The sequence below is a fragment of the Camponotus floridanus genome, unplaced genomic scaffold, assembly GCF_003227725.1.
Source record: "Camponotus floridanus strain SB8 unplaced genomic scaffold, Cflo_v7.5 scaffold24, whole genome shotgun sequence".
NCBI classification, from domain to species: Eukaryota; Metazoa; Arthropoda; class Insecta; order Hymenoptera; family Formicidae; genus Camponotus; species Camponotus floridanus.
Window position 1 is genome coordinate 1,951,200 of NW_020229370.1, and position 24,399 is coordinate 1,975,598.

Below are 24,399 nucleotides of genomic sequence, written 5' to 3' on the forward strand. Positions count from 1 at the left end.
TTTTGTATTGCATATAGAGATTATAACATGTTATATTTCCTTGTCTTATACGAGGATACGACGATATTAATCTGTATGCGTAGAATGTATAATTTATATCGAGAATACTGGAATATCTAATAATATAATTCCATAACGTAATTATTTAACTGTGCACCACATTTGAAAGTATACGTAGATTCTACGCCATATGTAATTGACCCAATTTCCAATTTGACAAATTAAAGTCTCCTCATACTTGATTTATTGAAACATTCTCTCTACAAAAAAGTAATATAATATAAAGTATAATAAAACCTGGAAATTATATATTAACGGGAGAGAAAATAATTAAATGGAAAATTCTTCCCTGTCATTTCTTGGAAACTGTATCGAAATGTTGCGACAGCTGCTCTTGCGAAAATATCTCACTCGGAAATTATGCGCGCGCGCAATAATCGCACGATTAATTGATTAATGTGAGAAGGATATGTGGTTTTTTTGCAAGTATGTATATGCGATTATACATACACATATATGTATACATATTGTATATATTGTTTTATTCGTTATTGTTTTATTAGTCTTATGACTTATAATATGTGCGTATTTTGCGTTATATAATTATTATATACACATTGCGCTCTCTTAAAGTTAAGTTAATCAATAAACTAAAGTAATATTATATAAGTAATATTATATACAGTGTGTAAAATCTTCAACCTTGTCATTTCAAACTGATGGAATAATATACGCAGCGTGTATCAACACATATTTTATATATATATATATATATATATATATATATATATACATATATATATATATATATATATATATATATATATAACATATGTATAGATACAAGACATATACGTATAAAAATGACCACTTTAATTGTCGAGATTTAATCATGTGATAATATATTAAAATGTGTCACGCACTGTCATATTATCTATACATATACACATATATATATACGTTACTTTTTGATTTTTTAATTGTTCTACTGCCAAAGTGTTTTCTTATTATACGGCAAATTGCGACGTTATACTGTAATAAGTAATTAATTCTTCCCCTTTTCTGCTTGTTCAATCTTTTATGTACTCTTTTTCTATTTATTGAATACAGCGTTCTTAAATATTTTGTCGCGCGATAGTGACTATTAATAAAGCGAAACATTTCTTCAGTTTTAACTGTTAGACTTCAAATTATATATAAACACCATGCCACATGCATCATGATTTCATTGTGCGTGCGAATGTAATGTATATTGCATTAATATTATTCAAGCTAGATATACGAATAGTCACGAATCTTTGCAGATACTTAGCGCCTGTGTATCGACTATTTAAAAAGATTACGTTTCACTATATCTTGCATTTATGGATTTATTTATACTATTTTATCAGCAATGTATAATGTGCGGGATTCTGATCTGTATACATGCATTTGCTTTTTATTCGGCACAAATGTATTTGTGAATAGTAGTTGAACGAATCGCGATATTTCGGATCGTGTGCTAAGAGTATCGATTGAAGCGATTACTTAAAAAATAGCTTGTTTTTGGATTATTTAAATATTAATTAAATATTAATAAAATATTAATTTTTCAGAAAGACTTCTGAAAAAATTCTCTATTTATTTAACAGTCCAAGTTGCTACATCAGTATGTCACAGAAGATATTATTTAAACATAAAACAATATTTCGCTCAACTGTCCATTGAAGTGGACGAGATGAATTTTTCGTCAGTCGGTTCCATTAATTCGTACTTTTCAGTGATTCCACCGAGGCTCTTTAATTCTCTAACTAAAGTTCGTACATCGATTTTACGCGAAACTATCAGTTTCCGTTGATCTGTAGAACCGTAGCTACGCGATTTAAGGCCCATTGTTCGTGCAATTCTGGAATAAATTAAAATCTTTTTATATCAAAAACTTCCTCTCTTAAGTAAAGCTTTTTGCGAATTTTCATGTAACTTAAGCTATACATACTGATGGATCACCGATCTTTCCTCATTGGTAAAATCTAAGAACACAATATCGTTTTGCATATCGGTCTGCAAAAAATCTTTAAACAAATTCCGACATTTCGCTTTCATTTCGTTCGCTGTGCACGAATTGGATTTCAAGCCGAGACCTTTTCGGCTTATTTGTGGTTTTACTCTAAAAATAAAAGATATTAAATATGTGTAAAAATAAAAAAAGAAAAAGCAATAAAAAATGTAAAATTTTTCTAGAAATTAATAAAGGATATTCTCTGCATTCTATTATGTGTTAATAGTGACCGTGACTGTTGTTTGCCATGAAGTATTGTTACACATGTGTATTGCCATCTGAAGTATTGTTACACATGTGTATACTAACATTGCAGACATGGGTTCTATAACACCCTGCTCCGATTTTCCGAGACCACCACCAGTCCAACCCATTCTTCTCATTAACTCTTCTCCGATACAACTACTGGATGCTTTCCAATCGTTGTCAGGCATGCATTCTTGCGGCTTCATTTCTTTTGTCGTTACAGTTACGTTCGATTTAGAGTCTAAGTTTTGTTTAACCTGAATTTTAAAATGTATAAAATTTAATGACATTTTAAAATGTTAGATATTTAAAAATGTTTCATATTCTATTATTTCTAATCATTATTTATTATAGAATAAATATATAAACAACACGAAAATATGTAACATATATTCATAAATATCTCTATATTCCAGTAAATTTCATTTTATCCTTAAGTTAATTTTAGTTAAGTACATTTTATCCTTTACCTTAATAGTATAGCAATGCTTTCGTAATTCGTTTAATGCAGCAATGGCTGCTTCATTTTTGGCAGTTTTTTTATTGGAATTGGTGTAACATGCAACTTTTTTTGAATTGATGTAAATGGAACATTCCCTAAAATAGAAATCAAGAAATATCTTATGATGTGTTTGCGACTATAAATTTACAAATTTTAATTACCATATCTTAGCAATTTCTTTATTACAAGAAACCTCACCAGATTCCTTCCGTCATAGAATATTTCCAGTCAAGGTTAACACCAGATATACTGGCTGAATTTCCTAGTGTACTTTGTGGTATGTCATCTGATCTTTCCCATAAAATAATATCTCTATATGGATTATCTCTCAGTATATTTTTCTCTGTTTTTAATTTTTTAGGAAATGACCTTTTGATATTAGATTTTTCGCAAGATTCATAGTTGCAATTGGTTGTACTTAATTTTCCTGATTTATTTATATTACGAAATGATCTCTTTTTGGAGTTACAGTTTTGATGAAGTTGATCTATATGCTTGGTTGTATTTGATATATTATTAGGTGTACTTAATATACGTTCTTCTGTGACAGTAGATGTACTAGCAACGCATCCTACATAAAAAACAAAAATTCAAGATTATTATACCCATTATGAAACATAGTTATGCATTTGTCAAGATATATGCATTATATAAACATATAAAAAGTTCCCTTAAATATAACACATAAAATATACTGTAAATAATAGAACATTGGAAAGATTAAAAAAAAATGGTACAACTCACAATTTTTTTTTATACCTTTAACCTTAGAGCTAGCTGCTTGTGAAGCTTCCACAAATGTTCTTTGTAACTTTTTCTTTTGCTTTTCTCTATACTTTGCTGCGATATTCTCTGATAATTCTTTTACTAAATCCATTGTTTCTTGTGGATATCTAAGAAATTTATATATATATATATATATATATATATATATATATATATATATACATACATATAAGATGCAAAATTTGGATTCTAAATTTATATTGTGATATTTTTATATATTTCTAATTAAATTTATACTGTGATATATTCTACTCTAAAGAGACAAATATACAGCAGTTTATTAAATATCGCGGTGAAACACAAACAGTATTGGTATCTATACCTGCATCCTAATAGTTCAACGTTAACAAAGACTTGAGCTAAACAAACAAGCGCATCTTCCGAGAACTTGTTTTTGTGAGCCAACAAGAAATTACGTCTCAATTCCCAGTGTTCGTCGGATTCGTATTCCACTTTGTGTTGTTCCACATCCCAATCTTCGTTTACGCTCATTTTTATTTATCGCAGGCGTTTCTCGAAAAGAAATCTTCCGGATATCTCCGATCGATAAATTTACTCAGTCTTTGGGAAAATTCGAAGAAAACTGTCTAATAAATCAAATAAATCGTTTTGTTTTTCTGCGCTTTATCTTAGGTTAAGAAAAAACTGTTTACACACGGTCTGTTCTTTTCAGCTGCACTGCTGCACTAGTGCAATTAGTTAGAGTGAAAGAAAGTATGTTTGTCTCTTTCTAACTTATTGCACTAGTGCAGCAGTACAGCTGAAAAGGACAGACCCACAGTGTCCACAGGTGGGGAATTGTGAGAAAACATGTGATTACTGGACAAAATTTTGATTGGTATTAATCCCAAACGATTCAATCTTCGATGCGTCGAATGTGTTCAAAAATTTTACTCATATGGTAAAATAGATTAACCAATCAGTTTACGTCACGTATACTATTGATTTTCAGTTTATTTCGGAACGCAGCCTTATACTGTGGTATTATATGGATCAGGCCTTAATCGAGATGTCAAGTGTTGCACGTCACAATAAGAATTGACGACAAATCTTGGAATATTGAGAAACGAAAGGAATTTATTATTCGACTGCAAATACATAAATATATATAATTATGTCTATAAATAATGCCACTTTGCCAAAAGCACCAAAGGATTTATGTTTCTCTGAGCTTGATTTTATACAGGTTTGTCAAAGTTTTTTACTTTTATATATAGTTTTGGAAGAGATAGATATTAATATTCTTTTTTATTATGTCTTTATACTCTGTTTATAGGATAATTTTGATGTAGATAATTTTTTACAAGATCACAGAAAAAATGATAAACTGGAGACAATGCGTGACGATCTTGGTGTATACTTGAAATTACTGAGATCTGCTATGATTGATTTAATTAATAGGGATTATACGGATTTTGTAAATCTATCCAGTAATTTAATCGGGCTGGATAAAGCCATCAATGATTTGCAAGCGCCACTTGGACAATTGAGAGAAGAAGTTATGGTAAAATGGAAAATTATATTTGGAAAAAATATAAGATTAAAAATTTAATAAAATGTGTTCTACAGTAAGATAATTATAAAAATTTTATTTTATATATAGCTGCAATATGAAATTACAATATGCAATCGATTTTTTTTATTGGCAGCAAGTACGACAAGCTTTGGATGATGAAATTGTATCCATTTCAACTAATTTAAACAACAATTTGAAGATAAGAGAACGTAAACAAAGTTTGTATAGTTTACAACATGTATACAAGTCACTCAAGAAGCTTTCTTCTATATTGTCTATGAAAACATTCATGGAAAATCCTACAAAAATCGACATTTTGGAGCAAGCTGCAATCGAATTGAATCAGTTAAAATTTCACATGTCTAGATGTAAATTGGACATTTCAATTGATCAAGGAAAAGTATGTATTTTTTGTAGAAAAAAATGGCAATTAAGTGCCCCAAATGAATCAACTTAATCACTTTAAAATCATTATTTCACAATAGGAAAGTATAGAATTGGAAAACTTGTATCTAAATTGTTTGAATGAGTTATTCTTAGCATGCATACATGAAAAGAATTCAAATTTGGCAATCCGTTGCCTCAGAATTTATCTTACCCTTGATAAAATAACAAATGCTGAAGAATTGGTAAGGCATGAACTTGTAAGGCCATTAATTTACAATATTGTTAATGAGGAGAATCTTCAATCTGATCCACTTGGTCTGCAAAGTATTTATCATAAATTATTAAATATTTTAAATGTGGAATTAAAACAATTATTAGATATCACATTACATCCTGAAAGGTATTTATATTGTTTATATGGTTCAATATATCATTAATTTATATTTATAAATACATAAATTTTCTTAATAAATTGTTGCAGAATATCTGTGAAAGGATTTAATTTTCTAGTAAATAGCTTTTGGGCCGAAGTTGAAGAAAAGATTGAGCAATATATAAAGTCTATTTTTGCTCCAGGAGATCCAGTGTTATTTCATAAAGTAAGTAAAACTAATAATTTGGAAATATATAAAAATTACTATAATTTAAAATACAAAAAGATATATTAAAAATATTTAAAAAGATAAAAAAAGATGTTTCAAGTTTCTGCAAAAATTTTAGAGATATACAGCTACATTGGAATTTTTAACAAAGTTGGAAGCAGAGTGCATTACATCTGAAATCTTAATGACATTGAGGAATCATCCACAGTATAAAAGTTTTCTTAAGAAATGGAATTTGCCAGTATATTTTCAAATTCGATTTCAAGAGATAGCTGGTCACGTAGAGACAGTATTAGTTGAGCCAGTGTCACCAGATTCAATCACAGGTAGTTTGATTTCCTTGGCACAAGAAAATTTTTCGCTTCATGCGACTAATGTGGTTTGGGATAATCTGCTAAGGATTTGGGCAGAAAATATTTATTTATATCAATTATTCCACAAGTGAGTATTTCTTTGTAATAATAATTTTTTTATTGCAATCTTAAAATGTTTTCTTATAAAACTAATGCATTGTTATTATTACTAGGTTTTGGAAACTCAGTCTTCAAATATGCTCAAGGTATCAAACTTGGTGTCAAAGTGCAATGAAACAAGTAAGTTTCTTTATACATTTATTTTATATTTTATTAATATTTATATATTTGACGATTTTTATAATGCAAATTGAGAATTAGATAAAAAAAATATATATAGAAAAAATAACTCCAACTTTATTTTAATTAAAGGTATGGCCAATAATAAATGAAACCAACAATTCAAATGACTCAGAGCATTCTACAAGATTAAATTTTCTAGTATATCTGTACACTGATATAAATAAACTGATAAATGCATTGCCATCTTTTCTACAAATGGTGCAATCAAAAATTAAAAATGATAATGTTACTATATCAAAATTATTAGAAGGTATAATATTGCATAACAAATACGTGAAAAATGATATATCATAAAATATTATAATTATTTAATTGATTTTATCAATTTATATGTATTACAGATTCTCTAGGTGAAACAGCCAAAAATTTAGCAAATTTGTTGCCTTTAGTTACAAAAGAAATCGTGAATGAGCTTTCAGAGCAATGTGTAACATATTTGAAACAAGTTAGTGACATTCCTAGATTGTTTAGAAGGACAAAGCGAGATGTGCCAACTAAACCTTGTTCTTATGTAAAGAGTGCAATAGTTCCACTTACTAATTTCCATATAGATTATAACAAAATCATTCCTGAAATTGTTATTCTTTGGTTGGAGTTAACTTTGTCTTCACTAACGGAAAGGTAAATAATAATAAATTATTTTAATATAATATTGTGGAATAGATTTGGAAAGATGTAAAAACTATATACATATAAACTATAATTTATATAAACAAAAATATTGAATGGTACAATATTAATATTAATTTTTATTTTAGCTATTTGTTATTTGTTACTGATGTATTGACGTCTGTACAAAAGACTGAAGAAAGTTTACGAAGATTGAAAAAGATTCGTGATAAATCTACTGGAATTCTGCCTTCAGAATCACAGGGTATTAGCGACGACGAGAAGATACGTATTCAACTTAAGGTGGATGTGGATGGATATGCAAACATGGTAAGGAAATCATAAATATATGCCCACATTTTTGTTAAAATAAATTTCCATGTCTCATTTGATCTTTTAGATCAAAGATCTTAATATCTCGATAACCAACATACATCATTTGCAAGAATTGATGGATGCTGTAGAAGCAGCTGTTAAGAAATAAGATTTTCATAATAATTTAATTGTATCAAAATATGCTGATCAACAATGACTTAAATATCTTGTTATTTCATAAATTATAAATCTCTCTAAGCGTGAAAGTTTTAAAGTCAAGATGTCTCAAATCTGAACTGTTATAATCAAGTTTTAATTGATTGAATATTTATTATTTATATTTCTAAAAAGACTTCATTTTATCCCTATTTAGTAACTATTTTCCCTACATTATATATATAAAAAGTTTTATGTGATTTTTGCATTATTTGTTTCTTGTATCATTGTTATAATAATAAAATTATTTACGTAAATAACGTATTAGGGAAGAGAAAAGATGTCAATTTGAACTGTTTTGCATTCATCATGTTGAGATATATTTGTCTTACAAAATTTAAAAGTTTCTCTATTTTTCCATACACAAAATATAAGAACAATCTGTACAATAAGCTCTAATCCCAAGAGTCACTTGTCAATAATTCGATTGTGTAATTCGCGTCCTGATGAGGATAGGTGGGATCCCACCAATCTAAGATGCGGTATTCGGTAACATCACGAAGTATTACTTGGTTCGTTAATGTACTAGGAACATCCGACGTTCCGAATCCAAGTTGAAGTCGGTGTTCTCTAAAGCCAGGCATTAAATTCATAGACACTGTTTGTAAAACTAATCCAATTACCGGCGGTAACATACTATATTTTAAGCAAGTTACCTATAAATTGTTAAATATATTAAAATTATATTATGAATAAAAAATACTTAGTTATTATATTATTACGAATAAAAAATATTTTCTATTCGAGATTTTATAGTACAAATATAAATTTTACAATGCCACACACCCTAAGCACTTTGCAACCCTCTTCAGGATTAACGGCCACATCTTCCAACATTTCGAGAAATTCAGTATCACATTGTTGTATATTTTGTTTTAATGGATTATTACGTGTTTTGGAAATTTCCTTCAGTTTAAAGTAGAAATACCATCGTACTTTTCCTTCCTGAATGTTTAAATTTATTACAAAGTGGAAAGTAAAAAGAACTAAATCCAATATAGTTACAAAATTAATAATTAAAAATATTTAAAAACTTAATAATTAAAGATACATGTAAAAAAATACGTACGAAAAATACGACATTTACTTAGAGAATAAGTGTGACTTGAGAATTATTCACAACTTACTTTGTGCCACATAAGAATGCATTTTCTTTTCACGAGAGAATGTGGTTCCTCTTGTCGTAAATAAGACATATTGTCTACTTCCCGTTGCAACAATGATGTAAAATAACTGTAATGTAATGCCCTGATAACATAAGCTCTTAATCCATGTAATCTCATACATTGTGGCTGCAAATGTTCAGGTAAATTTGGTACAAATTTGTAATATCTAAAATAGCAAAGAGTAATCATTATATTGTTGCATAATATACTGCTACATTTTAACGTAATTATAATTAAATCATATTAACGTAATTATAATTAAATCAAGTATATTAAATAAATATCAAATATCAAATATTAAATATATTACATATGTATTAATATTGCATGTGATAAATAATACGATTAATTCAATGTTATAAAATGGTAGATAATAAAAAAAACTTACGATTTATATAAATGAAACCAAAATTTTGCAGTGGTGGTAACATAGCGAGAACTTTTGCAAATCCGTGCAAACTTTCCTACTGCTTCAGGTCGTATATATTCTGAGATAATAAACCATATGTCCAATGGATAATCAATCCCTTTTCAACAAATAAAATTTTTGTTACAAAGATGAAATTTATATTTATTGAAAATTTATCATGTAAAATATTATATCTCATATTTTATATATTGCAAATGATGTATATATATTCATATTCATGTCTCAGAAATTCTCTTTTTTTTAGTATTACAAAATATTTTATTTACCTTCCTCTTTATCTTTAGCCTCTTGACATTTTAACTTTCTTCTATTCCTTCTTGCATTACCAGACACAGCTAAAAAAAAAATTAATGTAATTTACTATATGCATTTATTGTAACACACTTATCACATTTATTATACTCACCTTTGTGATCGCTTTCTATTAGATTATCTTGCAATAAATTCTCCTCGTCCATATTGTCCCATGTAGATTTTTCCAATTGTATCGTTGCTTCTTGTTTCACTAAATAAAATTTATGTAATAAAATAAATATATGTTTATCATATTGGAGAAGCAAGAGAATGCAATATACTGAGATTAATTTCAAATAGCTATAATCTTTATATGTATGCTTTTTCTCAACAATAGTGTAGAGATAAAAAATAAATCAGATTGTTCTCTAACCTTCATTGGAGACATTTGTAATCGATTTCTTGAGTCTTGCACGAATTCGTAAAGTATTAGCAAAGTCATCAATGGTCACATCTACGCTGTCAAATATTAAAATAATTATAAATACAAAATTATAAACCTGTGATATATTTATATATAAAGTAATTTATTTATAAATAGAATAAATTCTAATTTTTTAATCAACAGAATAGTCCTTGTTCTGAATAATTATACTACTATATCATTGAATCTAACTATAAATATTATTTATACTCTGATAAATTTCCTGATAAAAGATAAAAGTGAATTTTCAAAAATTAATTTCATAAATTACTTTCGTGTTAAACATTTATCCGGCTCCTGTTTCAAAATTTCATAATATATATAAATTAATATTTACATGCATATATATGACATATCCTTTACATAATTTTACCAAATTTTATTTAATTAATATGAATAAATGCGTTTACAATTTACAGCCGTGTATAATGTATCATAATGTATCATAAAGTGTTATTTATCGCTCATTATCTGACGTTAATTTTGCAACGATATATGGATTTACTTAAATGCGTATAATACGCATATATACGTAATAAGAGCGTACTTAACCTCCTACAAGGCTTTCGCTTTTCCTGGTCATTGACTTTTTGTTCGCCTTCTTCCGCAGAGAGGACATCGCGCGTATATTTCGACGTGGATTTGACAAGCATACAGCGATCAAGCGTGCTAATTAAATCAGGTACGCATTGCGGGGAAATGAAAAATCTACGTTATATACAGGTATGTACACCGATAACACTGTCACGCGTATTAGACGCCCATGCTCACGACGAGAACACTGATCTCGCATCGCGAACAATCTCCTCGCTCGTTCCTTTCCGCAATTCTCATAACCGCCGTCAATGAACGCCATCGGAAGGTGGAAGCATCGCGACGAAACGTCGTATCACGGATGTCAAGCCAAATAAATCATGGCGACATTGGCCGCTAATCACGTATACGTCGAACTAGTGTTATACGCATATGTGTACGTGTGCAAGCATAGATGGCATCGTATGTACCACGTGTGACGTGTGATGTCATGAGATACGCTTGAACAATTTCATTTCGTATTGAACTCTATAATATATTTATTATTTTTGCCTCGAGTGAAACTTAAGTATGCGACTGTCTCTGGGCGTTTTTCAGCTAGCGATACAGAGGACAGTGTATAGGTGCAATTTCATTGACGCTAAAAAGTAGCGTCAACCATTGGTTGAACAAAGAAGTAAAGGTGCGGCCTCATTGACGCTAAAAAGTAGCGTCAACCATTGGTTGAACAAAGAGGTAAGTATACTTACCTCTTTGTTCAACCAATGGTTGACGCTACTTTTTAGCGTCAATGAGGCCGCACCTTAAGGCGTCTTTAGATGGAAGCGTTTAGCGTCAAGCGTCGAGCGTCAAAAACACGTGCGCAGCACCCTTGCGCATAATTCTGAACAGGCAGATTCCAGCATCTTGACGCTAAAACCGCTAAAACAATGTCTAGTAACAAAATTTTAATAAATACGGTAGAGGTAAGTAGATTGTATATTCTTAATAGAAAATGTATTAATATATATAATATATAATAAATATAATAGATATAATAGATATAATAGATATCATTATACAATATATATTATAGAATTGCGCGATTAGTAGCATATTACAACATAACCAAACAGAAGGAATAATTGGCATAAATATATGTTTTCTAAATACAACATGAATATTATTTATTACAATGTATTCTTTGTATAGGATATAACGTGTGGAGTGTGCACGTAACTTTTTTTTGTTTCTTATATTCATGATTAATAATGCTGCTGCATTCTAATAACACAGGCCCACAAAAAAAAGTGAAGTTTAATGTCCATAAAAGAAACCATTGTATTCCTAAGTAATTTTTCCCGCTGAATCCGAATCTGAAATCGGTTTGACCGTATCACGTCGAGTTTAAGGTCATTTCAAGGTCAAATTGCGAAAAAATCGCATGCGTAAAAGAACAATGTGTATGTCTATATTTTTGGGGTCGCTGAATTCGAATCCGTAGTCCGTTTGGTCCGACAAGGTTCAGATCAAGGTCAGTTCAAGGTCAAATGTGTTAATTTTGCTTAAAATGAATTTTTGACTGCAGAATCTGAAAGAACGGAAAATTTTACGTTCACATATGTATTTTAATTTTTTTTTTTGTATCATAATATATCAAGACAAACAGCCACAACACTTATGATCTTTTGCTTTTTCTCACTCTTTTGTCTTCAAATGATCTGTGTAGTGGATTTCGCTTTCTCTTCTTTCCATCCACAGTACTTTCTCTTTTCATCATAGGAAATAAGTTAAGTTACTACTCGGGAAGTGTTCCAAGTGTAAGTTTGGTAGTCGACCACCAGATGACTACCACTAAAATCATAAAAACTGCAAGTAAATCGGTGTACCTCAGAGATAAATTCGGCAGATATGAAGACTTTACTTTGCCGTCATGGTAGGCACACAGAAATCGGTTACGATCCAGGGATTCAGAACCCGAGTATCGGCGATGAGTTTCGGCGAGCAAGCGGGCTCGCAATCGTCCTCACTGTGCTGTGAGTGAATTATTGAGATTTCTTAATGGAAATATATGTACAGCCTTGCGTTGGCTCTTTCAAGCATACACGCATTTTTGTATACGTCTGTGTACGTTTGCGTACATCTTTTTTTGTAAATATGTGCATGTGAGTGCGCATCCGTGTTCCCGTACACAGATCATTTGAAGACAAAAGAGTGAGAAAAAGCAAAAGATCATAAGTGTTGTGGCTGTTTGTCTTGATATGTTATGATACAAAAAAAAAAAAATTAAAATACATATGTGAACGTAAAATTTTCCGTTCTTTCAGAATCTGCAGTCAAAAATTCATTTTAAGCAAAATTAATACATTTGACCTTGAACTGACTTTGATCTGAACCTTGTCGGACCAAACGGACTACGGATTCGAATTCAGCGACCCCAAAAATATAGACATACACATTGTTCTTTTACGCATGTGATTTTTTCGCAATTTGACCTTGAAATGACCTTAAACTTGACGTGATACGGTCAAACCGATTTCAGATTCGGATTCAGCGGGAAAAATTACTTAGGAATACAATGGTTTCTTTTATGGACATTAAACTTCACTTTTTTTTGTGGGCCTGTGTAATCATTGATGATAACGATAATTAACTGACATTTTATTGATAATATTTGATAATAATGATAATATTGATAATATTGATAATAATGATAATATTTGATAATATTCCGCAATTTAGATGATTTACTGACTGCTCCAGCGTTTCAACAAATCACTAGGCACACTGCGCATGTCACACTTTTTGACGCTTTAACGCTCGACGCTAAAACGCTCCCATGTAAAGGCACCTTTAAGTAGTTGCTTCAAGGTGCAATTTCATTGACGCTAAAAAGTAGCGTCAACCATTGGTTGAACAAAGAACCAATGGTTGACGCTACTTTTTAGCGTCAATGAAATTGCACCTTCATTGTTTAACCAATGGTTGACGCTACTTTTTAGCGACAATGAAATTGCACCTTATCATTTCATCTTTGTTGGTTGCCGAATGTAAACAAGGATGAAATGATTCACTGTGTCGCTAGCTGGAAAATGCCCTCTATTTATTTAGAAAGAAAGATAAAGATAGACATATATTTAAGTCTCGTTTAAATCCAAAATAATGTTGGTGCAAGAAAAGAACAAAATCCACTATTTTATAAAAGTCAAAATTAGAAAAAGACGCATATATTCTTGAGTGGATTTCTGTCTCCTTTTATTTTATGTCATCTGGACTAAAAACATTTCTCATCAAATATTCAGCAATAAAAAAGCGATTCATATATATATCATTCAGGAAATGTTTTATTTATAAATTTTAACAGCGAAATAATTGAATTATTTATTTTTCATTTCTATTTGTTATTTGTCATTTATGCAACACAATTATTTCAAGCCATAGAATATCGATAGGCATACATTCGGTCGGGTGGCACCCGATTGACCACGTCGCCAATTGGCCAATTCAAAATAGAACTCCCTGGTTGGTTAATCGTTGCTGGTTACCCTAGGCACAGGTCGATATAATTGGCTGTGGTCAATCGCAACGTGGTCAAACGAGACACTCCCATTCGGTCGATACATCGATGTTTCTCACATTTGAAACAATTCTATTGGCGTTTTTTTTTAATGGCTCCGGAATAGTTTACTAGACGTCATTGACCAATCCCAGCTATTCTTTTGAAGAATGTAACTATTTATTCTTCAGAAGAATGGCTGTGATTGGTCCATAACGTCTAATAAATTATCCCGGATGAATTAAACCCGACCATTTGAAAATGTCATGTGGTTCAAGAGTGACCAGCGGCCAGCGACCACAAAATTGCGCCAACACGCGGACAACATGCTTCTCGAAACGAAAACATTCGCGAGAATCGTGTTACTCGTCGGCTTCATCACTCTAATTCGCTCCGCAACAACTTCTGCGACACATAAACTAAATGTGCCCCGAGTTTTGTTACCCGTCTTCAACAACTTTGCGGTAAATTTCACTCTGGAGGTGACCGATGGTGGTTGCTATAAATGGTAATTATTTTTTCTTTATACGTTAACGAGCGATGCTGCGACTCACCATCGCTAGATTTTCATCGTGCGAAGCTTGTACGAGGTCTTTATCTTAGTTAGGGAGTGTAAATTTTTTATTCTTCATGGTACGTTACCGGTGACACCATAACCCCATCGATTAATTCCAAATGCTTGCGTTTTCGAGAATTTTCAAGTCACTTTAGTAAAATATACATGTTTACGAACAATAAATTACGTGTTGCGAGAAGATTACTTTGAAATTATTTTATTAATATCACAACTTTTCATTTATATCATCCTCAGGTCAACCTCACGTCTGGATGTTATACAACTGATTCCCATAAATGAGAATTTTGACAGAACATGTTCATCAGCGGTGCTGATTCAAACCATAACGAGAGAGTTAACGAGGAATACCGTGATTGTTTTGGCAGAAGATGTCAGTACCCGTCACTTTCTAAGATGCGATGTTATAGTGGATGCAATTTTTTCCTTAAATCTCACTACTACCACCAAAGAATTATACATTGAAGATATACCTGAAGCATTCGAGGTACGAGCTTATGATGAACAGGGAAATGAATTTACAACTCTAGCTGGTATAGAATTTCTATGGGCTATTGGTGATGCTGACAAACGTATATTATCTGATAACAAATCAAGTAATGTGCTACGCTTTATGACATATGAAGAGTCGCAATATGAAAGACCCGCTAGTGTAGCTGCATTAGATAGTATCGGCAAGAGGGGTCATATTGTTCTGATAGAAGGTGTTAGGACTGGTACTGCCAAAGTATCTGTTAAATTGCCACATTCTGAATACAAGCACGTTCCTTCTATAGAACTTGAACTAATTGTCATTGCTAATTTAATCATTATTCCGTCGGAAATAACGATAATGACTTATGACACCTTTAAATACAAAATAATGCATACTCGTCAAGGACGTTTGGAGGAAATTAGTCTGCCCTCGAACCAGTATTACCTGGAAGCCGAGAATTTCGATATATTGGAGATTGATAGCGATCGTGATTTCGCTTATGGTGTTAATACTGGTCGTACGAAGGTATACTTACATGATAAGAATGTTCGCGAGGAATATCCCGTCATTCTACCTTCCGCTACAGTTAACGTACAAGAGGTGGCTTATATTTCTCTTTCTGTTCTGCCAAACAGAAACTGGGGATTAGTATTAGGTCACACTCACGAAATTATTGTTGATCTATATGATAACAAAGATCACAAATTTCATATTGGGAAGGGTGTGGAAGTTTCCATCAAAATTGACGAGCAGTATTTGGAACCAAAATCGATCACGCAAAATGGCACTTATGCCGTCGTAGTACCAATCACTTGCGGAATAACGATCGTGGAAGCGACGTTGCGAGGTATAATCGACAAACGTGGGAAGAGGATCGAGTTCGTACTGCAACCATCTACTAAAACCGAACTCACGATACATACACCGGTTGTAATTCAACCTCGAGTCTTAGCTGTTCCATGGGACGTCGTTAACAAATCCAGGTGAGCTAATACTTTGATATTGTTCAAACATTAATATTTAAAAAATGCTTATTTAATAAATATATTTCTAAAACTGTTAATTTGTAATTGTAAATTACAGCAGAAAAAGTGGCCTTTACTTTATTATTATTTCTTATTCTAGGTTTGATATAATGTTAAGAGCGAATGGAGGAGATGGCTCATATGTCTGGTCCAGCAGACAACCATCAATAGTTACTGTCTCACAAAACGGCGGTATTAGAATACTATCGGCGGGTACAGCGGAAGTGGCTGTCGCGATGGCGAGGAATCAATACAATAGGGACACAGCAAAGATATATGTATTATCTCCTTCGAGATTGAAAATTATCGAATATAACATGGAAGCGGCTATAGGAGAGCCGATTCACCTGCATGTCGCGTTATTCGGGAAACTGATCAACGGGACCGATGTTAAAGAAATACCCTTCAGCGATTGCAAGGATGTCAATTTCGAGATTTATATTCCGGATGAGAATTTTGTACGGACATACGATAAAAACGTGCAGCCAATTGGTGCTGCGTGTGCCGTGATAACTGTTGTCAATTATCGCTGTATCGGGACGTCTGACGTGACCGTGGCCTACAATATGAACGACAATAATGCGATCGATCGTTTATTGATGGATAATGTTACTATATCAGCATATGAGCCTCTCGTAGCGATACATCCGGACAGTAAGGAAACTCTACTGTCCGTGGGATCCTCGAGGAACGTGGTGTTTAAAGGCGGACCGCTCCCATGGACGAATAAATCTCAAGATTATTCGCGGGAGATACATCTCTCAAATGAGCAGATTGTCGAAGTAGCGGAGTACGAGGATTCGTTAAACGAGCCATTCGATAGAGCTGTCTTCAAGGTAATTTGCAAGGCATTGGGCGAAACGACGCTGACATATACGGTATCGAATGTGCCTTTGCTTGCAAACTGTCGACGTACTCACGCGTCGGGAACAATCGTAATTGTTTGCGGCAAGCCTAGATACATCTATTTGCGGCCGACATTCATGGACAATGAAAACTGTCCGATTAGCCAAAGTACAGATAAGATAATCGCACACAGTGACAAACTCCTAACAATCTCCGTAATCGTCAAGGACGAGGACGGCAAGCAATTTGACAATATCACGAGCTTGAACGTCGAGTGGAACCTGAAGCCATCTGGTAGTGGCCTCGTGGAATATCCCTCCGGCACGATAGAGGAGATTTGGACGGATGCGAATGTGGTTTTGCCAAAGGCTCACTATCAGAATATCATCTTCAAGAAGCATCACGGTACTCTTACGATATTCGCAACTGTCACTGGTTATCAAAAATTCGTTCTTAATAGATTCAAGATCACACCGGAATGGCCACCGTTTTCCATTGAAAACGAGAGAGGTGGGGTGGAGACTCCGCTGATAGAGGCTTCTATAGAGACAGTTCTGGTGAATGACACTATCGTTAGCCCCAACAAATTGATGATTCTGAATGATTCAAGCATGAAATCGTACTTGCAAGTCAGCCAAGGCTCTGGTTATTATGAATTCGTCCTCAGTTCAAAGGAAATAGCGGATGTCCGGTACATGGACGCGACAAGAACGATTAGCGTGACGCCGAGGAGACCAGGCGTGCTTCACATGACGTTGGTAGACCTCTGCCTACCCTCGAAAACGGCGGAGGTGTACTTGGAGGTGCAACAACTTGCGACGATTGAAGTCGAAATCGTCAATAAGATCGAGAAGGGAAAGTGCGTGACAGCCACACTGAGGCTGTACGATACCAACGACCACGTCGTGAGGCTGCCGTCTCTTGACGCGCTAGATTTTCGCGTAGAGCTCGACAACGAGTACATCTTGGTCGAGCAGTTGCCCGTCAACGAACAGGTTACTGCGCCTTACGAGCAAATATTCTACAAAATTCATGGTGTATCAGAGGGCGAGAGTCAGCTGACCTTCGTGAAGAAAGGCGATCGCGAAATACGAAGCGAAACAATCACCGTGCAGGTGTTTCTGCCGCTTCGAATACAACCGAGAAATCTGACGATATTAATCGGCACCATTTATCAGCTGCAGACCATCGGCGGTCCGCCAAACGCCGAGATTGAATATTCGACGGAAAGCGGCGATATTCTACGCGTCGATCCTCACAACGGGATCCTCGAGGGGAAGTCGGCGGGTCGGACGCGGATTCGCGTCCGCGCCATCGGACTTGACGCCAAGGGCAACGTGGTAGTCTATTCGGAGGCTCGCGCCGACATACATGTACTACATCTCGAGGGAGTGAAGATCTCAACTCCTGTGAACCGAGTGAAAGTGGGAGCGATGTTTCCCATTTGGGCGTTTGGTATTCCCGATTATTTGACGCCGCTCATCATCGGTTCTATGCATCTGCCGTTGAGCTTCGCCTGGTCGTCGAGCGATCCTAGTCTGCTTACTTTACACAACATGTACGAAGGAACCGGCATCAACGTCCGATATCAGAATCAAGTGTCCCTGAGGGCACGTGCCGTGAATCCGGGCGTGGCGACGATCCACCTGAATGTCACCGTACCGTGCAACGTACTTTCCAGCAAGAGCGACATCACTTACACCACGTTTGTAAAGATCGAGATCTTTGAGGAATTGCGCTTGATTGACCCAGCAACGGCGAGCTCGCCGATATTAATGTCGCCGAATTCCGCCCTGCGACTGCAAACGAATCGGGACAAACATGGTACGACAACTTACGAGATTCTGTCAAGTACCCATGATGATAGATTCACGGAAAATGTCGCATCACGCGCCTTAACGTCCACCTCCAAGTCCACCGTGACCGTGGACAAAAATGGAGTCGTGAGATCCGGCGAGAATCTCGGTCGAGATACGATCGTCACCGTTACGAATACGGAAGCGTACAGCTTGAGACAGTCGTTGACGGTTCTCGTCGAGGTCAAGCCTATTCACTACATGATGCTCTCTTTGAAGTCCAAGCTGCGTATACGGAACGGCGAGGAGCTGAATATGTTACCGAAGGGAATGAAACTGGAGTACATCGTCGAGTACTACGATAATGTAGGGAATAGATTTCACGCCGCCGAGGTCAATGTCAAGGCTACGCTGAATCGCGCCGATTTAGCATCGTTCTCCACGTCGAGCGACAGCATCATCACCGCGAATTTCCTGGAGAATGGCGAGCTGATTGTAAAAGTCTTTAACGAGAAATATCCTAACGGAATGTTCGATTACGTTCACATGATGATCGGCGACGTCGTGTTCCCGACAAGGACGACTTTGACCGTTGGCGATGTAGTATGCTTTTCTATGCCGCTTCTCTCGGCCGACGGGGATCCGGGATATTGGCAGTCATCCGCGCCTGAAGTATTATTGGTGGATCCTATCACTGGTATAGGTCGTGCGCGAAATGTCGGTCAGGCCATTATAAAGCACAGCCTCGCAACGCACGTGCAGAGTGAGATAGAAGTCAATATTTTACCAATTTCACGGGTAATTATAAATGACAGAAAAGTATAATAGTTTTGAAACATTATGTTTTTTTTACGTATGAAAGAGAAAAAAGAAATTGTAACATTGATTTTTTTACACATATAGGTATCTATCGTTCCTCTGAGAGGAAGGAATATCACTGGTACAGAAGTTTTTAGCGTACCGCTCGTGTTGAAGAACAAAGATGAGGAGATCAAGGAGAATAATGTGTTGGCGAGAGGTCTAGGTGGTTGCCGTACATTATCATCATTCGCGTTGAACGCGTTTCCCTATACATGCAACGTGCAATTTGTCTCGTCTTTGTCGTTCGACGTACGTGATCTGTTCCTCGTGAAGCCACGTTTCGATATCGTGACAGGTTGGTTGTTCAATTATTTTTATAGTAATAAAAAATAAGCAACGGTTATAATAACTTTATCTCTCTTTCTCTCATCATCAGGCTTTTATTACTGCGACATCGTATCGATGGCCTCTCCTACTATAGCTGCTAGTGTATTAGATAGCCGTATCCAAATTAGTGCTCGAAGTCGAGATATCGAATCGGTGGCTTTAGAACTCATTTATTTACCACCTGTATATGTTGATGCCAAGGAAATCGTATTCGTTACCGCTCAAAGTCACAGCGCGCCATTAACGACGTTTGAAGTATATGGATTGCCATCAGTGTTACAACATCTCACTGTAAGTAATTTTTATGTGAAAGCATGTATTTACTTTGCTAAAGCTTGTACATAATTAAATAATGCCTTATACAACAATTATTGGTAAATCTTGTAATCTCATTTCTCATTTTTAATCGAGATTATGCTTGTTAAGAAAAACTTAAAATTTGTGTCTCGTCTCTGTGTATTTTATGAGATATTATTTTTTTTCATTAGATTGATGTACCAGATGGTGTAGTTGTCATCTCGCAACAATATGTCTTCAAATCTACAATACAATATAAACTACGTTTAATGAATAATCAGGATGAAATTCAAGGACAAAGAGTGTTCATTGCAAATGATTTGACCAAACAAAATGTATCTGTAAGTAAACGCTGCACGTATATATTTATAAATATATTTTTTATATCGCAAAGATATAATTATTATTATGATATTATTTCTTTTTAGCTGCATATTCGCGTGTCGAGATATCACTTTATCCCTATGTCTGGAGTGCAATGGGTGAATTATATATATTTCCACAGATATACACTCGGAACGTTCGCTATTATTGTGATTACAATTTTCTATAGTAAGATTAAATTCTTCAATTCGTATATGATTAATTTAGTAAAAAATATCAATATTAATAACGTGATTTGTATGTTTTTCAGTGTGGAAACATAGAGTGGCGAGTATTGATTTAGCAGTCAGGAACAGAAGCATTTTTGGTATGTGTTTTTTCAAATGCGCACTTAACTCTATCCAATGTTTGCTTTAGTATCTTTACAATATTTGTAACAATGACAATATGTTCTTTTTACAGCTGATAAATCTCCACCAATGTTGAAGAAGACGATTAGTGGTCCATGTACGACTCCCACTTCGACTGGCAGACCGTCAACTTCGCCATTGAGACCATTCTCAGCATTCGAATCGCCTGTTTACGGTGATCCGCGTTGTTTCGGCACGCCTTCGGCATACGCTAGAAGGACGTATATGCCAGAAAGAATCAAATAGTATTATGCTATTCGGCATAAAACGAATGTATATTAAATGTTTAAATTATTGACAAAGATTCGTTAAAAAAATATTTGCACCGATATTAAGAAATGTTCAATATTTCAATTAGAATACTTAATTCGTTAGATTCATTAAAACATGAATCCGCGTTTTTTCGACATGCTATACGTAAAAAGAAGAGATATATGAAAGAATCGAATAGTATTATACTATTTGGCGTAAAAACGAATATATACTAGATAGTTAAATTATCGACAAAGATTCGTTAAAAAAACGTCTGCTCCGATATTAAGAAACGTTCAATATTTCAATTAAAATACTTAATTTGTTACATTCATTAAAACATAAAACGGCTGACGATTACACGTAAGATTTGATATTTCAGTTAAATTATCTTCATTCGTAATAAATGCGCAATCGTCGCAAAATCGTGCCTTAAAATCAAAACTATTGTTTTGTTATAAAAAATCGTTTATTTATTATACAAAATTATACAAATTTTTTGGCTTCTCGTAAAAAAGAAATTTTTCAATTTTTCATAAAATTTGTATTGTTGCTTAGTGCAGCAGATTATATAATATCTACATATATATTAGTATTGTATAATATTGTATGATAATACAATAATATTGTATATACATATATATATGTACAGTGACGATATACATACGATGTACATATATAATTGTATGATTCAGTAATAATTATGCGTGCGTGCGTATAATACGAATATAATTATTTGTATTTGTAATTATCCGTTTGTTAACATTATCACAGTATACAATTTAAGTGTGCCACGTTCATTTTAGTAATGATATGTACAGTTTCTAGTCCTACAAAAAGCTATATTTTTGTTTATTTTATAAATAAAATAACAGTAAACTCATTATTGTTTGACGTACACGTCATCTTAGAAAAATCTTATTTTTTTACATATATTCTATTAGAAACTGTGATATATGAATATTCATAGGATACATGTATAGTCTAATAATTAAGGATATATTTCATGTTGAATTAAAAAAACGCGATTTTTGATAAACAATAGCATTTATTACAAAAGTAGATGTACGTAGCGCGAAACAGTCGTGTTCCTTACAATGACATGGGAAAATTTATATAATTTATATAAAATAACCTAGAAGTATTCTTGAAAAAAACTAATATTTAAAATATGATTAGTGCTTCTTTGTGTTCTTCAATAATTTCTCGTATTTACATTTACTCGAGTACCATAAGGCAAATGGAATAAGCAGAGAAGGTAGAGTCATTACAGCGAATGCGGCCCAATCGACCTACAACGAGATACAACAGAACATGATTATGTTGACAAAATGACTTTTTAATTAAGGTACATAAATGAAAAAATGGATGGATCTATTTAATTTAGATTGCATAAGATTTTCTATCGAATATAATTATTGTAAGTTACAAAGAAAACAATGCAACTATATATATATACATGTATATGTGACAAGCGCTCTATATAATGTAGAAATAATTTATAATAATCTTAATGGAAAGGAAATAAAGTTAAGAATCAAGGCTTATAAAATGATGAAGAATAAAATATAGAAATGTAAATCATCTAGAACATATAATCTATACATATACTGCAATATATAAAAGTTTTCTACTTTATTACTTTCTAATAAATTTTTTTTCTTTCAAATTTAAAGTAAGAATAGTTAGAAGAATAGTTATTATTCCTTCACAGAATTTTATAATCCTTCATTATAAGAATCTGTACTTGCAATGTACATTGTACTTACCACATGAGATGAAAACTGCTTATCATAGTCTCTGTATGCCACAATGAGTCCTTCGCCAGGTTCGCTGCTTACAGCCACTTGTAATCTAGGAGCCTCTTGAAAGCGGCGATACAAAACTTCAGCCGAGGTAAAATTGAAATATCCAGATTTACGTGGCCTCACAACCACAGTGTGGCTCACATTTGTGTAAGGTGGCACATTATCGATCCTAGCATTTAATTCGCCGCTCACGTGAGTAAAGTGGTCTGGGTGAAATGAATTATCCGTGATCTCGACTTCAGATGCAGCCACATTACCAGTATTGTAAATAGTATACTGTAAATTTTGTTTTTATAAAAAAAGATTTATCCAATGTTTCAATGAAGGATATAGAATAACCATTGAGTATGTGTAATATATTTTAATGATACAAAAAATCTCTATTATAGAAAAGTCATTAAAAGAATATTAATAAGATACTTTCTATAAATATTTGAAGGAATTAAAAGAATATTAATAAGATACTTTCTATGAATATTTGAAATGTCAAATATGAGAGATACAATACTTATATGATATAATAATATTTTTCTTTACCTTAATAACTATATCCATATTTTCTACTAGATATTTGTTGAGTATCTGTTTAGAGACTAATAATCTAGCGGCCTTTTCCTCCTCCTCTGCATATGCAGCTATGCATAACATAGCGAAAGCTGCAAGTAAGATGTGCCACTTCATTTTCTGCAAGATTAAAAAAGACTTCATTAATTATTACTCATTATCAATTTTCGTTATACGACACTATTAACGCATATGAATCGACCGGTTAATTTATAATCGTTACTTTATGTCAACCTTATGTTAATTTATCCATCAATTTTGAAAATTACATTACCAAGTGATTTGCCCAGTTCACAGAAAAGCACTTGTATTTACGTACCACGAATGTGAGAATATGTTTACAATTGTATGAGAAATAAATGAAAAACTCACGTTTTTTTGTACGAGGAATGCCCGATGTGACCGCGATGATTATTATCGTCACTCGTCTTCACAATCTTCGACGTACAAAATCGTGTCTCGTGTTTCTCGAATCCATATGAAAAAGCTCGGGAGAAGGGGAAATACACGCGATAAGTGCCAACAGCGCTCCATTCGCTGCCACGTTTCCGACACGAATGATAAATCCGCGTACACATACCGCT

At 33.4% G+C, this 24,399-nt stretch overlaps 5 protein-coding genes across 6 annotated transcripts; 2 read left to right on the forward strand and 3 right to left on the reverse strand.

Moving 5' to 3' along the window:
• Window positions 1-1,576: 1,576 nt before the first annotated feature.
• LOC105256977 (NF-kappa-B-repressing factor) lies at window positions 1,577-4,252 on the reverse strand. The gene is made up of 7 exons (XM_011267295.3): window positions 3,895-4,252; window positions 3,546-3,679; window positions 2,985-3,357; window positions 2,755-2,881; window positions 2,348-2,541; window positions 1,976-2,146; window positions 1,577-1,885 (listed from the first exon to the last, which is right to left on the reverse strand). Exons 1-7 carry the CDS (start codon window positions 4,062-4,064, stop codon window positions 1,693-1,695), a joined length of 1,362 nt encoding a protein of 453 aa, XP_011265597.1. The 5' UTR covers window positions 4,065-4,252; the 3' UTR covers window positions 1,577-1,692.
• Window positions 4,253-4,559: 307 nt separating this feature from the next.
• LOC105256976 (conserved oligomeric Golgi complex subunit 2) lies at window positions 4,560-8,053 on the forward strand. The gene is made up of 11 exons (XM_011267294.3): window positions 4,560-4,758; window positions 4,849-5,076; window positions 5,222-5,488; window positions 5,574-5,875; window positions 5,957-6,074; window positions 6,196-6,518; window positions 6,604-6,670; window positions 6,803-6,983; window positions 7,075-7,354; window positions 7,492-7,672; window positions 7,743-8,053. The coding sequence occupies exons 1-11, from the start codon at window positions 4,687-4,689 to the stop codon at window positions 7,824-7,826; spliced, it is 2,103 nt and encodes a 700-aa protein (XP_011265596.2). The 5' UTR covers window positions 4,560-4,686; the 3' UTR covers window positions 7,827-8,053.
• Window positions 8,054-8,166: 113 nt separating this feature from the next.
• Window positions 8,167-11,257, reverse strand: LOC105256975 (transmembrane protein 183). The gene is made up of 8 exons (XM_011267293.3): window positions 10,740-11,257; window positions 10,137-10,217; window positions 9,876-9,974; window positions 9,736-9,804; window positions 9,428-9,566; window positions 9,001-9,205; window positions 8,660-8,818; window positions 8,167-8,529 (listed from the first exon to the last, which is right to left on the reverse strand). Exons 1-8 carry the CDS (start codon window positions 10,804-10,806, stop codon window positions 8,269-8,271), a joined length of 1,080 nt encoding a protein of 359 aa, XP_011265595.1. The 5' UTR covers window positions 10,807-11,257; the 3' UTR covers window positions 8,167-8,268.
• A 3,268-nt stretch (window positions 11,258-14,525) lies between these two features.
• LOC105256973 (nuclear pore membrane glycoprotein 210) lies at window positions 14,526-21,924 on the forward strand. Its single transcript, XM_011267292.3, has 9 exons — window positions 14,526-14,764; window positions 15,068-16,288; window positions 16,431-19,770; window positions 19,876-20,128; window positions 20,210-20,451; window positions 20,649-20,798; window positions 20,886-21,009; window positions 21,092-21,148; window positions 21,244-21,924. Exons 1-9 carry the CDS (start codon window positions 14,583-14,585, stop codon window positions 21,435-21,437), a joined length of 5,763 nt encoding a protein of 1,920 aa, XP_011265594.1. The 5' UTR covers window positions 14,526-14,582; the 3' UTR covers window positions 21,438-21,924.
• Window positions 21,925-22,523: 599 nt separating this feature from the next.
• Window positions 22,524-24,362, reverse strand: LOC105256972 (translocon-associated protein subunit beta). Of its 2 annotated transcripts, none has more exons than XM_011267291.3 (4): window positions 24,090-24,151; window positions 23,789-23,935; window positions 23,213-23,527; window positions 22,524-22,735 (listed from the first exon to the last, which is right to left on the reverse strand). In XM_011267291.3, exons 2-4 carry the CDS (start codon window positions 23,930-23,932, stop codon window positions 22,619-22,621), a joined length of 576 nt encoding a protein of 191 aa, XP_011265593.1. In that variant the 5' UTR covers window positions 23,933-23,935; window positions 24,090-24,151; the 3' UTR covers window positions 22,524-22,618. The 2 variants fall into 2 exon arrangements, with proteins under 2 accessions (XP_011265593.1, XP_011265592.1); XM_011267290.3 differs by lacking the exon at window positions 24,090-24,151 and adding an exon at window positions 24,188-24,362 and having other exon boundaries at window positions 22,525-22,735.
• Window positions 24,363-24,399: the final 37 nt, after the last annotated feature.

Coding starts and splice junctions, on each gene's coding strand:
- LOC105256977 (XM_011267295.3), bottom strand. CDS start 4,064: ATGAGCGTAAACGAAGATTGGGATGTGGAACAACACAAAGTGGAATAC. Junction 2,147..2,347: donor ATAGAACCCATGTCTGCAAT/GTTAGTATACAC, acceptor TTTTATTTTTAG/AGTAAAACCACAAATAAGCC. Junction 1,886..1,975: donor GAAAGATCGGTGATCCATCA/GTATGTATAGCT, acceptor AATTTATTCCAG/AATTGCACGAACAATGGGCC.
- LOC105256976 (XM_011267294.3), top strand. CDS start 4,687: ATGTCTATAAATAATGCCACTTTGCCAAAAGCACCAAAGGATTTATGT. Junction 5,077..5,221: donor AATTGAGAGAAGAAGTTATG/GTAAAATGGAAA, acceptor TTTTATTGGCAG/CAAGTACGACAAGCTTTGGA. Junction 7,673..7,742: donor TGGATGGATATGCAAACATG/GTAAGGAAATCA, acceptor TTGATCTTTTAG/ATCAAAGATCTTAATATCTC.
- LOC105256975 (XM_011267293.3), bottom strand. CDS start 10,806: ATGTCCTCTCTGCGGAAGAAGGCGAACAAAAAGTCAATGACCAGGAAA. Junction 9,975..10,136: donor TACAAATGTCTCCAATGAAG/GTTAGAGAACAA, acceptor AATTTTATTTAG/TGAAACAAGAAGCAACGATA. Junction 9,805..9,875: donor AATAGAAAGCGATCACAAAG/GTGAGTATAATA, acceptor TTTTTTTTTTAG/CTGTGTCTGGTAATGCAAGA.
- LOC105256973 (XM_011267292.3), top strand. CDS start 14,583: ATGCTTCTCGAAACGAAAACATTCGCGAGAATCGTGTTACTCGTCGGC. Junction 19,771..19,875: donor ATATTTTACCAATTTCACGG/GTAATTATAAAT, acceptor TTACACATATAG/GTATCTATCGTTCCTCTGAG. Junction 20,799..20,885: donor TGACCAAACAAAATGTATCT/GTAAGTAAACGC, acceptor ATTTCTTTTTAG/CTGCATATTCGCGTGTCGAG.
- LOC105256972 (XM_011267291.3), bottom strand. CDS start 23,932: ATGAAGTGGCACATCTTACTTGCAGCTTTCGCTATGTTATGCATAGCT. Junction 23,528..23,788: donor ATATGGATATAGTTATTAAG/GTAAAGAAAAAT, acceptor CAAAATTTACAG/TATACTATTTACAATACTGG. Junction 22,736..23,212: donor AGCAGTTTTCATCTCATGTG/GTAAGTACAATG, acceptor ATCTCGTTGTAG/GTCGATTGGGCCGCATTCGC.